The sequence below is a fragment of the Lissotriton helveticus genome, chromosome 1_1 (genome assembly GCF_964261635.1).
Source record: "Lissotriton helveticus chromosome 1_1, aLisHel1.1, whole genome shotgun sequence".
Taxonomy (NCBI): Eukaryota; Metazoa; Chordata; class Amphibia; order Caudata; family Salamandridae; genus Lissotriton; species Lissotriton helveticus.
Window position 1 is genome coordinate 652175169 of NC_136057.1, and position 14725 is coordinate 652189893.

Sequence of the window (14725 nt, forward strand, 5' to 3'; positions counted from 1 at the left end):
AACTTAATTGGAAAAAGTAGCTGCTTTGATATGACAGCTGCATCAACTATCTTTTCATTTGATGCAGTTTAATAAAAAAAAAATCATATCTTTAAAGGCAATTGGGGATAAAACATAGTATAGGGAAGTTGTTCATCAAAATGCATTGCAATGCAACTTTAAGCCAGAAACATTTAAAAATATGTCTGTGCTGTCAGAAGTAGATGGAAGAGGACATCTTCAAAACAGAAGAAATGAAATAAGGAGAAGAATATTGAAAGGGAGAAAGAATGGAGGGGAAAAGAGAGCGAAATAAAAAGAAATCAAGAACAAAAAGGATATAATAAAGAAACAAAGGAAGAAAGGAAGGAAGGGTGATAAGAAACACAATGTGATGATTGAAAGAGAAAATTGGTCAAAACAAGAAGGATAAGCTAGAAAGTTGAAAGGAATGAAGGATTAAAGGATTGGAGGAAAGGTAGAAGTGTAGAAGAAAGGAAAACAAATGTGTAGCTTTTGTAACTTTATGTTAGTTTGTTAAGACACAGCAACCACTATTACTAAATGACTAATGAATCTCTCAAGTAGGATGGGGAACATCAAAATTAAATCAGGTATTGTGACAAAACTCACCTCATCTTGAGACTTGATAAGTGTTTTAAATGTTAGCTCCCCACTTAATCCATCAATCATTTTATTGCGGATCTAAAATTGAAAAAATGAATGAAAGGATTAATTAATGTTTGATTCACCACTGCCCCAAGAATAGAATATAATGTAATTTATAGACAAAATTTAGATTAAGAGGTATTGAACAAAGGGACACAGGAAGCACTTGTAATTCTTTATTTAATTTAGTCCTGTGTACGTCCATCTGCACCTGGACAGTGCTCAGAATCAGAAACCTTGGTCTTCCTTTACCCATCACAACACTGGAGCACTTCTCTGTGCTCTCACCCCTGGCCACCACTGGCAGCACTTCTGCCACACCACACAACACACAGGGAGGGTTCACATGTGCCTCCTAAAAATTCCCAGGAATTCTCCACACCCTACATCCACCACTCCAGCACCAACAGTACCTCACTCACATATACACTAACCATTGAGCTGCTCACAGAGATCAACCCCCATGCACACAACACTCGATACTCTCAAGCATGCTCTTCAATAGCTGATCACTCACAAAACACGGCATGGAGATCAAGCTCCAGATCTGTTCTTCCTCAAGGAACATGACAAAACCCTGCCTCTGCTTCAGACATCATTATAGCCATCCCCACCAGCTACATGATCCCCAAGCAAGACCAGCTGCACCCAGTGACATAGCCCAAAAGGATGGACTTCTGTGCCAAATTGGCTCAATGGGGGCCCCTTGAATGGTAGGGCCCTCCCCACTGCAGGGGCCTGATCAGTAAAGCAGAGTGGCTTTTCGGAGCGTTTAACTATTTCTTATTCCATTCCATTGCACGCATTCTGCAAGGCATGCAATGGCATGGCTAAGAGTATTTAGGCTGCCCCCTCCAAAACAAAATACCCTGGCCAACCCCTGTTCCATGGGGGCTGTAGGTATAGTAAGTACGTATAGTTAGATAGTAAAACAAATCCACCCACTCTAGTGGCATTCTGACTTAAACTAGCTTTGCTTTATGAGTTTTATGCTGGTTAAAAAACATGAATTTTATTTCTGCAACATTAACCTCTGATCCATGATCAGGGCAGAACTCAGAAAAGCTGTTCAAATATTTTTGAAGACTGCTTGGGTTTTTTGTAATCAATAGGGTGTCATCCTCAAAAAGAAGTATATGGATTTTCATGTTAGCTAGAGAAGGGGCATCAGATGAAGACTGGGGAAAGAAACGGCAAAATGTCATTTAAATGCAATGTAAACAAAGTGGGGGTCATAGCACATCCCTGTCGGTTCACTTTGGAAATGGGGATCCTCTCAGTCAGCTGGCTTTGTGCTCCCCGATGTATTCATGCATAGTTGTTTTCATGTAAATGTATGACTAGGGACAGAATATCCAGTGGCATGCCTTTGTTGCGTGGGACTTGCCAACACCTGAATCTGGGAACCAAATCAAAAGCAGATTTTAGGTTCACAAAGGAAACATAAAGGTTGCCTCTGCCGATCAAAACTGTATTCCACTATAATAAAACAAAAAACTCTATCAATGGTAGAAGTTTTTTCTCTGAACCCAGTATGAAAGAAGCTTAAAATATCATTCTCAGTGAGCCAGTCCTGTATCTTACATAGTGAATAGCGACTAAAGTCCTTTTGTATGCAGTCAATTAAGCTAATAGATCTATAGCTGGCTGGAGAACTTCTGTCACCCTTTTTATGAATGGTACCACTTCTGCACACCTCTAAGTGTTCAGGAAAGCATCTGATTGTGCACAAAAATGTGAACTAGATTGCCATCAGGCAGGCCCAGGAGCCCTGCCACTTTTAAAAGTAGTCAGGATGGCTGTGACATCAAATAGATCAAACAATAGAGGGGAGTGATTCAGAAGACCTACTGTAATAGGTGATCCCTCAGAGAAAACTAGGGCACAGTCATGATATAGGGACCTAAAGTGCTTTTACCATTCAATTGGTGCTATACAGTTAGTAGGTTCAGGAACAGAGGCATGAGCACCTCTGGAAACCAACAATCAAAATCTAGTAGAATCTGAAACAGAGCAAGCATCCTTTAAATCTTACCAACTTTGTTTATAACAAGACCTTTTGGCTTTATGCAAGCTCATCTTGTAGGACTTTCTAATAGAGGGAATCCAGTCAGTATCCTTGCGCTTTATTAGGGGTGGGCAGTAAACCTCACTCTGCTTGCAGAGTTCACAGAATTGTGCTACCCCTCACTCCACTTGGAGCACAAAGTTTGACAAAAAAAATCTGCTAACCACCGGCGGACTGTGGTTTACCGGTTGGGTGTGCTGCTGCAGTTAAAGGTGTAAACAAACGTATCCCTGAAGCGAGGTGCATTATACCTGGCCAAAGCTGGAACTCACTACTCAGTCCCTGGCACACACCGTGCTGCACATAAAGATGTTTTTGTTCTGGTGAGATGGGATCATAGGTAGGTTATGTGGGACCCTTTAATACATGGACCTCCTCCAATTTCTGTGAGAGTGACAGAGCCTCTCTCACCATAGCTCAGGCCCCACCCTCCTCCAGGGAATCCCCATGTGGAAAGTGTGTGCTTCTGCAGCTAGGTGAGAGTTGAGCAGGGCACAAGTGGAGGAGCACATGCTGCGGGATTTCAATTCACGTCATGTGAAATTTGGTTTGATGGTGTCCTCCACATGTGTCCATGCTCAGTCTCAGTTCCAGGGCAATCAATGCCTTGCTCTGACAGACACGGTGGAAGTGGACATTCTGCGTCCCAAACTTCACTTCATGCTGGGCCCTTCATCCAAGCCTCATCGTGGGGAATGTCTTTAGACGTGATCAAGGGTTCGGAAGTTTCTGTTTCAAACCACCAATGAGGACAGTGACAGCCTTGAGTCCAGTAAGAGCATCCACAGGCAAGGATCAAAGGTATACTTTCTGAAATATGTGCTTTTTGAGTGTAACACACGTGTGCAGAATTAGAAGGACTGTGAGGTGTGTAAACTTGGCACTGGGCTTTGATGGAAGATAAATACTGCTGAAATAGTATACTACAGAGTGAAAACAGTGACTATCAGTGCTGCATCCCAGGGTTGTCTGTGTGTTCCTTATTGAAGGACACCGAGCTTCCAGTGTCTGGATAGCCATGTTCACGGGTTTATGGTGTTCTGAGATGCTGGTACGATGAGCTGTACTTGTGTTCACCTCTGGTCACAATCAGCCGGAACTAAACTGCTTCTTTGAGCTGTTAGGAGAAAGTATTTGTAAATGTGTGAGACGCTCGGTTTCAGATTAATATGAATAAGGAAGTATAACGTTTTGTGCTTATGCACAGATATACACAAAATAATATATGCTTAGTCAACTCTCACACCACATCTCTCAGATGTTGCACACCCAGGAGCTATAGAAACTTTGAGAAGTCCTCCTACTAAGCTGCCCAGCAACTGCTCACCGATTCCTGGTATAAAGTAATACTGTGGCTGCAAAGCACAGTATACAGCAATGCCACCTCCATCCCCGCGAGGCAACTGGTGGACAGAGGCCAGACCTTAGCCATGCCCCGGAATAAGGTGTGTCCTACTTAAACAGCCCAGTAGAGGCTAATATGTTACGCCTATACCCACCATTGTCGATCCTGGGGTTCCCAGGGAAAAATAAGCTTCAAACATTGAGAACAGCAGCTTCTACACAAGGACAGATGCACCGGAGCCAGTTACATATAATTACTCTGCCTGCTCATGGAACTCAGCATAATTTAGTGGAATTTTTTGGCAACTCTGGGAAATTCCACAGAGTGAAACTCCACTAGCCTCGCCCAGGCCTACTCTTTATAGCCAATGCCAGGGAGCATCTAAGATGTCTGCAATCCATATTGAAACACTGGTTAGATTCAAAAGTAAGTGTAAGTCATAACTAATGGCATTCAAAATATCCTAATGGACAGCAACATGCCGCCATCTAAGACAAGCCATGTTGTTTGAAGGCTTAAGGACCGTTGTAAGAGTAGGTGGGAAACAATACTCATTGCTACCAAAGGTGACATCTGCATGATCCTTGACAGAGGAGACATGGCAGCACTCATTTACCTGGACCTCTCGGCAGCATTTGACATGGTCTCACACTCCATCCTCATCAGGCACATGCACAAGATTGGCATCAAAGGATCCTCTTTCCGCTGGATCTGTTCCTTCTGAACGCATAGAACTGTCAGCCTGGCACCTTACTACTTGGAAGCCCACAAACCTATTTGTGGAGTGCCTGAGGGTTCAATGCTCGCCTCGCCTTCTTCACCGCTTACATAATCCCATATAACCCATCTATTTCAAGCTCAACAAGAAGAAAACAGAAGTAGTGATCTTCCACAAGAACACCTCACAATGGTAGTCCAGCTGGTGGCCAGTGGAACTCAGACTCACACCGGATATGACCGCATAAGTCAATGCCATCACTGCATCCTGCTTCCACACCATGAAGATGCTGAGAAAGATCTTCAAATATCTTCCAAGCATCAGCAAGAAATATGTCACTCCCACCGTAGTCACTGCAAACCCTACAAACCATCCAGAACTCTGCAGCCCAAATCATTGTCAATCTCCCACACAGAACTCACATTTCACAACACCTCAGGGAGGGGAAACAGCATTTCCATTGCATGTGCTACAACGCATGCAAATACAACGCAGTTGTTGGGGCGCACTAAACAAAGCAATATGATAATTTACTATTCCAACACCTTCCCTACTGTTGCACACACTGGAGTTGGAATAGTAAATTATACTATTCCTAAGTCCAGCATGCCCCGTACAGCAAGTTGTAGAAAAGACTTGTGATGTAATGGTTTGCATTGTAACAACGTGGTCAATGTAATAACCGTGCTGTAATCGCACGCGTTGCAGCACAAATGATGTCACGTTGCATATTCCTCAGGGAGCTCCACTGACTCCCGATACATGAACACGCTCATTTCTAACTACTCATACACACTTCAAGCCACTACACACATTAGGCACCCTCCACCTCAACAGTTGCATCTCCCTTGACCAACCACCCGGACACCTCCAATCTGCAATAATCCTGCTCGCACACATTCCTCGTATTCTGAGAACTTATACCATAACACAGCATTTCATAGCATAACAACTTTACTTAACTGGAGTTAAAGCAAACCTTTCCTTTCCAAGTATTAAGTAATATATAAAATTAGGAACTCTGAATTTCACTTACTAGTTTGGTAAATTACATATAATGTTGCACACATTATATTTGTCTACTGCAACCGTTCATAGTGTCTGACTTCAATATCTGTTTGTGCCATGTGCCATCAAATTACTAACAATTTATATTCTTCTATGAAACGTTTTGGTATCTGTGAAAAGGAATTATATTTCCCCCCAACTCATGCATTCATTTTATCTGTGCGTCTGAGCAATTAAATATCAATATAATATGTGGCTAGTATTGTAGTGCTACCATTGGGTATAGCATCCTTCTGGAGAGAGCTCAAAGGTTGTTGGGTTTACATGATAGACCAGTGTGGTGGATCGGAGTATTCACTACCAACAGGCCGCAAGAAGCAAGATTGGCATCTTCCTCCAATGTGTTTACTTTTAAGGTCATAGGGGGGATTTCCTTCCTCAACTACATTTAAATGTAATTCACTTTATGACTTGTATCTGGCACAATCATATTCCTTACCTATGCCTATCAGCTTCATGTTTACAACAGTGACGGTTTGAGAGAGACAGACATTTGGGAGTCCTAGCACACAGAAATAAGCAGCTAACTAATGCCTAGAGCACACCCAGGGACAAATGCACTCCAACTTGCTGTGTATACATGGTGTTGAGTGTAGAGAAAATTCATCCAGTGCGTTCAACCCAAGATTTTTATCTGAAGTACGTAATCTGCCCAACATTTTTAGCCCATTTCTAAAATGCACAGGTAGATTACAATTTAAATTTACTTTAGTATCGCACATCAAAAATTAGTTTATGCAATTATCCCACATAGCATCGTCTATGGTAATAGCATTCATGTGGGGACCTTAATGTAGAACTAAAAGTCTTCCATGAATCATCAGGCCCTTTAAGCAAATGTAGCCAATTCTAAAATCAGTGAAGAATACATTAACCAATGGCAAAATGAAGTATGTTCAAGGTTTACTGAATTCATGTCTCGCTTTAGTCAAAAATCAGTCAAAAAATAAATGATAGCACTATATTTTCTGTTCATACTAATAATTTGATAATACCCAAATATCAAAAACTACAATGATTGGTCCTATGTAATTTGTTTGGGAAAACTGTCTTCTAGACTATCTTACCTAATTTATGGATTGTTGCAAATTTAAAGCCACGCTTGAGACCATCAAGGTTTCGCTTGATAATTTACTGTGTGATCTCTGAATAGCTCTTTATCCTTAAGTGTAACTTAGATGGACCAAAAACCACTCCTGATTTAACATTACAAGTCCCTTTTCATGCAATCTGAATACAAGGAAATTTAGAATTGTAAATTGCTCTTATGCAAGTATCACAGCTTTTTCTTTGTTGTAAACTCAGGGTTAGGATAGAGATAAGGATATTCCCAGAGGAGCTGGGGTCGCCATCCTAAACATCCACAAAGTCATTCGTTTATTGGGTATTCAAAACTATTACAAATGTAGTTTTTCACATCATTTATATAATTTAAGCTACTCCAATGAAAGACTGAAACAAATATGTAAAAGGGAGATCATAAAAGCTATCCAAACAAGCATAATGTTTCAGTAAACAAAGGGGAAAAGTCGTCTCCACAATTATAGATAATTTATTTTCAATTGACAAGATTAAGAACAATGGTGGAAATGTCATAATTAAATAATTATTCCTGGAAATCTAACTCTGCATAAATGCCCAGGACTACTTCTGGAGTACTTTGTGAATCATGGCGAGTCAGAAATATAACCCATGACAAAGGTATCTCTGGCATTTTCTAGGAGGTTCGGTGAATCAGCCCTTCTATTCAAAATTACCTGTTCAATGTTATAATGTACCCATTTTGCAGTAAGATGTAAATTAGCATATCCTACTACTGTAAAGGCATACTTAAGGAAACTTCGCTGTTAGACCTGACATGCTTAGGGTGGTCTTCCCCCAACCTTTTTGCCTATTTACCTCAAATTTGTGCTGGATTTCGTTAAAGTTGGCATTAGGAGTCTATTCTTTACCACTGCTAGCCAGTGCTAAATTGCTTGTGCTCACTCACCTACAATATGGTTTGATTAGCATACACATAATTGGCTAATCAAATTTATTTATAAGTCTCTTGCAGAGTTGTATACCCAGCGCATGTAAATTAAATGCCACAAGTGGGCTTGCAGCACTTATTGTACCACCCAGATAAGTAGCCCTCTAAAACATGTCCAAGTCCTGTTATTGCAGCCAGAATGCAGAGTCACACTCTTATGTCAACTTTGCATTTAAACACCCTTTCTAAAGCCTTTATTTCACCTTTTATTGCATATAAGTCAACCCTAAGGTAGGCCCTAGGTAACCCATACGGCAGGATCTTGTGTAATTAAAAGGATGGACATGTACTTTTGTTTTACATGTCCTGTAGTGAAAAACTCCTAAATGGGTTTTTCACTAATGGGAGGCCTCCCCTACCCTAGGATAACATTGGAACAGTCTTATTACATTCAATAGGCTGTAATTCCTAATTGAGAGCAGGTAGATATCTCACGTTTAGTACCTATGACAATGGAATGACAACCCCTATTTAATCGTAAAGTCACATTTTTCATTCCATTTTTGAAAATGCCAATTTCAGATATATGGAATTTTCCTGCCCTTTTGTACCTATAGCCTGTTCTGTGTCACATGACTGGGTGTAGCTGACAGTTAGACTTTCTGAATTTCTACTAGACAGTAACACAATAGAGGGATTAAGTGTGCCTGAAAGGCAATCTGGTGGCAGCATGGGGGCGGCAGTGCTGAGCCCAGCTCCACTTACGACTGAATAACCTGTGCTCTGCCTTCACACAAAGGGCCTAACGATCCTGCATTGTCGCTTCAGCCAGCTTGGAGCCAGGGCAGGGAAGGAAGGGAATTCCATGCACTTCAAAGGCCTTGTCTAGAAGCTTCTCCCAGCTTTGAGAACCAGGGTACCAGGGTATAAATGAAGGACCAAAGACACCAAGCTTTCAGTTCACTTCAGGACCTGTGAATGCTCTGGCAGGAAGAAGGACTGTGGTGCTGCTACAAGGACTGCCACTTTGTTGGACTGCTGCTCGGAAGAAACTGCTGGCTTCTCTGCTGCCCCCCTGCCCTCTTGCCTGGGTTGAAAGTACTAGACCTGCAACTCTTGCACCCAGAAGATAGAGTGACTACAAGGGCTAGTTAGCTGGCCTCCTGATTTGAAGCCTCAGGGATATAACATTCTTGAATTTGTACCTGGGCTCTGCTATCTGTGATTCTACACTGCCAAGTGGTGTCACCCCAGTCCTGGACCCTTGGACGTGGGCTTAAAGTTCTCTGCCAGCCTCTGTAGATCCTGCAGAATCGATGCATCTCCTCCGTTGTGTAGCACAAACGAGAGTGGGACTGACGCATCACCACTGCTGCATGGATGAGATGTTTCATAAAGACCCACATCGCACTGCAGCGCTTCAGAACGCTGCTTCGCCATAACTGCGTGGCGCATCCTCAGCGCAGCAAAACACATAAGATGATGGATGGAATGATGCACAATCGCAAAACATTCACCCCCAGTCACATATCTGGGTTTAATCCATCGTTATTTTGCACGCCACCCCAGTTCAGACATGGCCATATGCAAATCAGTCTTGACCCTGGTCCTCATGAAAACAGTCCAGCCCAAACTGCCAAGCCATGTCTTCCCTGGACCAGAATCAAGCATCCTAGGACTGGTTTGGCTATCAGCCTTCATCAGCCAGGATACCTTGACTCGAGTGGCATAGTGAGCACGGTACCCATGTCTGGGCATACACTTCCCACATAGGGTGAACAGCAAAACACACAAAATGATAGACGGAATGTTGCACAATGGCAAAACATTTAACCCCAGTCACAGATCTGGGTTTAATCCATCGTTATTTTGCTTACCACGCCACTCTAGTTAAGACATGACCATATGCAAATTAGTCTTGACCCTGTGCCTCATGGGAACAGTCCAGCCCGAAAGGCCAAGCCATGTCTTCCCTGGACCGGAATCCAGCATCCTAGGACTGGTTTCTGGCTATCAGCTGTCATCAGCCAGGATAGCTTGACTCAAGTGGCGTAGTGAGCACGGGACCCATGTCTGGGCATACCCTTCTCACATAGGGTGAACAGCAAAACACACGATGATGGACGGAATGTTGCACAATGGCAAAACATTCATTCCCAGTCACAGATCTGGGTTTAATCCATCGTTATTTTGCTTACCACGCCACTCCAGTTAAGACATGACCATATGCAAATTAGTCTTGACCATGTGCCTCATGGGAACAGTCCAGCCCGAACGGCCAAGCCATGTCTTCCCTGGACCAGAATCAAGCATCCTAGGACCGGTTTCTGGCTATCAGCAGTCATCAGCCAGGAAACCTTGACTCCAGTGGCGTAGTGAGCACGGGACCCACGTCTGGGCATACCCTTCCCACATAGGGTGAACAATAAAACAGAACAAGATGATGGACGGAATGTTGCACAATGGCAAAACATTCACCCCCAGTCACAGATCTGGGATTAATCCATTCTTATTTTGCTCACCAGGCCACCCCAGTTCAGACATGGCCATATGCAAATCAGTCTTGACCCTGTGCCTCATGGGAACAGTCCAGCCCGAACTGCCAAGCCATGTCTTCCCTGGACCGGAATCAAGCATCCTAGGACTGGTCCTGGCTATCAGCCTTCATCAGCCTGGATAGCTTGACTCCAGTGGCATAGTGAGCACGGGACCCACGTCTGGGCATACCCTTTCCACATAGGGTGAACAGCAAAACACACAAGATGATAGACGGAATGTTGCATGATGGCAAAACATTCACCCCCAGTCACAGATCTGTGTTTAATCCATCGTTATTTTGCTCACCACGCCACTCCAGTTAGGACATGGCCATATGCAAATTAGTCTTGACCCTGTGCCTCATGGGAACAGTCAGCCCGAACGCACAAGCCATGTCTTCCCTGGACCGGAATCAAGCATCCTAGGACCGTTTTTTGGCTATCAGCTGTCATCAGCCAGGGTAGCTTGACTCCAGTGGCGTAGTGAGCACGGGAGCCACGTCTGGGCATACCCTTCCCACATAGGGTGAACAGCAAAACACACGATGATGGACAGAATGTTGCACAATGGCAAAATGCAAAACATTCACCCCAGTCACAGATCTGGGATTAATCCATTCTTATTTTACTCACCACGCCACCCCAGTTCAGACATGGCCATATGCGAATCAGTCTTGACCCTGTGCCTCATGGGAACAGTCCAGCCCGAACTGCCAAGACATGTCTTCCCTGGACCGGAATCAAGCATCCTAGGACCGGTTTATGGCTACCAGCCATCATCAGCCAGGAAAGCTTGACTCCAGTGGTGTAGTGAGCACCGGACCAACGTCTGGGCATACCCTTCCCACATAGGGTGAAGAGCAAAACACACAAGATGATGGACGGAATGTTGCACAATGGCAAACCATTCACCTCCAGTCACAGATCTTGGTTTAATCCATTGTTATTTTGCTCACCACACCACCCCAGTTCAGACATGGCCACATGCAAATCAGTCTTGACCCTGTGCCTCATGGGAACAGTCCAGGCCGAACTGCCAAGCCATGTCTTCCCTGAACCGGAACCAAGCATCCTAGGACCGGTTTCGGGCTATCAGCGTCATCAGCCAGGATAGCTTGACTCCAGTGACGTAGTGAGCACCGGACCCACGTCTGGGCCTACCCTTCCCACACAGGGTGAAGAGCAAAACACACAAGATGATGGACGGAATCAGTCTTGATCCTGTGCCTCATGGGAAGAGTCCAGGCCGAACTGCCAAGCCTTGTCTTCCCTGGACCGTAATCAAGCATCCTAGGACCTGTTTCGGGCTGTCAGCCATCATCAGCCAGTGGCGTAGTGAGCATGGGACCAATGTCTTGGCATACCCTTCCCACATAGGGTAAACAGAAAAACACACAAGATGATGGACGGAATGTTGCATAATGGCAAAACATTCAACCCCAGTCACAGATCTGGGTTTAATCCATTGTTATTTTGCCCACCACGCCACCCCAGTTCAGACATGGCCATATGCAAATCAGTCTTGACCCTGTGCCTCATGGGAACAGTCCAGTCTGAACTGCCAAGCCATATCTTCCCTAGACCGGAATCAAGCATCCTAGGACCGGTTTCTGGCTATCAGCCGTCATCCGCCAGGATAGCTTGATACCATTGTTGTAGTGAGCACGGGACACACGTCTGAGCATACCCTTCCCACATAGGGTGAACAGCAAAACACACAAGATGATGGACGGAATGTTGCACAATGGCAAAACATTCACCCCCAGTCACAGATCTGGGTTTAAACCATCGTTATTTTGCTCACCACGCCACCCCAGTTCAGACATGGCCATATGCAAATCAGTCTTGACCCTGTGCCTCATTGAAACAGTCCAGCCCAAACTGCCAAGCCATGTCTTCCCTGGACCGGAATCAAGCATCCTAGGACCGGTTTCTGGCTATCAGCCATCATCAGCCAGGATAGCTTGACTCCAGTGGCATAGTGAGCACGGGACCCACATCTGGGCATACCCTTCCCACATAGGGTGAACAGCAAAACACACAAGATGATGGACGGAATGTTGCACAATGGCAAAACATTCATCCCCAGTTACAGATCTGGGTTTAATGCATTGTTATTTTTCTCACCACGCCACCCCAGTTCAGACATGGCCATATGCAAATCAGTCTTGACCCTGTGCCTCATGAGAACAGTCCGGCCCGTACCTCCAAGCCATGTCTTCCCTGGACCGGAACCGAGCATCCTAGGACCGGTATCTGGCTATCAGCCGTCATCAGCCAGGATAGCTTGACTCCAGTGGCGTTGTGAGCACGGGACCCATGGCTGGGTATACCATTCCCACATAGGGTGAACAGCAAAACACTCAAGATGATGGACGGAATGTTGCACAATGGCAAAACAGCGCAGGCCTTATGTTCTCTCATTGACAGCAGCTTTTTGGAACCGACGCATTATCCCCCCTGGGCACTGCATTCTCGACATTGGACTTCACATCTGGAGCCCCTTTGATAGTATCCTCGATGTTCATGCAACAAAACCTCGCACCTCAGCCGTGCCACATGTCGGAATCAACACATCGCTTCGGCAACGTGATGAGTCTTTGACTCTGATCCAAGGAATGCTCCGCAAATGCGCTCCATCACAGTCAATCTAAACTTGTGAATTTGAAATTGGTCCAGCAAGACCATATTTCCACAGTTACCACTTTACATCTTTGAAAATCGATATCTCCGTGTTAGACCTGGGATCCTTAGTGTGGGTTCCCTGACTTTTGCCTTCTGACCCCCTGTTTTGCTGACTTAATTTTTGCTCGCTTTAGGATTCTGGTCACGTTACCACTGCAAATCAGTGCTAAAGGTCATATCCTTTCTCTCTAAAAAATATAAAATAGGCTTATCCACAATTGGCAAATTTAATTTAGACATAAGTTCCTATTAATTTGCACTATATGTGCCCAGGGCCTGTGAGTTTAATGCTTGTAGTAGTACTGCAGCACTGATTGTGCCACCTACTCAGTAGCCCTTTAGGCATGGCTCAGGCCTGCCACTGCTGAGCATGTATGAGCAATTTTAAAGTGCTATTTCGACCTGACCAGTTAAGCTACCTGCCAGGCCCAAGCCTTCCTTTTTATTACATATTAGTCACGCATAAGGTAGGTCCTGGGTATCTCCATTAGCAATGTGAAGTGTATTTAAAAAGTAGGACATGTACTTTTAAGTTTTACATGTCCTTTTAGTGAAATACTCTCAAATTAATTTTTCACTACTGAAGGGCCTACATTCTCCCATAGGTTAACATTGGAATTAGCTTAAACACCTTTTAAGTATAATTTCCAATCGGGAGCACATTACAATATGGGGTTTAGTGTTTCTGGATTCACAATTTAAAATCACAACTTATGGTGAAGTTGGATTTTAAATTGTAAGTCTGAAAATGCTACTGTTAGAAATTTGCCATTTTCTTACTTTAACCATTTTGTGCCTCTGCCTGTCTCTGAATACATGTCTGTGTTGGGTGACAGCTGGGCTTTGTGCATTCCTTCTAGACCGTGACACAAAGAGAGAAGGGCTGCAATATTTACATCCTGATTGCCCATCACCAGAGGAAGGGCTTTCCTGAGGTAGTTTGGGAGGAGGAGCTGAAACTTGCAACGGAATAGGGCTGTGCCTATTCCCACACAAAGAGCTGAATAACCTCTGTAGGGAGTCTGGAGCCAGGGCCGGAAAGGCAGGGACCTTGTGATCTTCAAAGGCCTGTCTGATGTATCCCTCACTTCAAAGGCATATTTGAGAATGAGTATTGGACCGCCGACAACACCAAATCTAAACTCTACTGGAACCAAGGACGTTCTGCCAGGAAGAAGAACTGCAGTGCTATAGAAGGGACTGTCACTTTGCTACGTGCCTTGCTGTGTTCGCCTGCTGATTGTTGTGCCACAGGAGGGACTGCCACTTTGCCACCTGCTCTGCTGTATTGGTTTGCTGCTTATTGCCTGTTTGTGAGAGGGGTTGGGCCTGCTCTCTCCATCCTTGAACCCAAGATTGTCCAAGGCATTGCTGGCTTGCCTCCTGTTTTCTGAAGTGTCTGGGTAACAAAGTACTTTTTGCCACTCTGCTGGTGGTGCTGGACTCTGCCATCAGTGAGTCCTACACTTGCCTATTTGCGCTCTCCAGTACTGCAGCTGTTTTACAGCACAAACCGGCGCATTGACCCAACTGTGTGAGAAAAACCAACAAATCGCCCTACAATACAGTGACAATTTGACGATGATCCGGGTCACAACTGCAAGGTTCGATGATGATGCAGTGCTGATCCTTCGACATCGACTGCCAGGTCCAACGACAATACAGCACTGAATCTTTGCCACCT

General features: G+C 44.4%; 1 protein-coding gene across 2 annotated transcripts in view; it reads right to left on the reverse strand.

Moving 5' to 3' along the window:
- CACNA2D1 (calcium voltage-gated channel auxiliary subunit alpha2delta 1) overlaps positions 1-14725 on the reverse strand; it is a 1913432-nt gene that overhangs the window by 301320 nt on the left and 1597387 nt on the right. For both annotated transcript variants that reach the window (XM_078674178.1, XM_078674177.1), the window contains one exon: positions 613-684. In XM_078674178.1, the coding sequence (XP_078530304.1) occupies positions 613-684 (72 nt within the window). The remainder of the gene's footprint in view (positions 1-612; positions 685-14725) is intronic.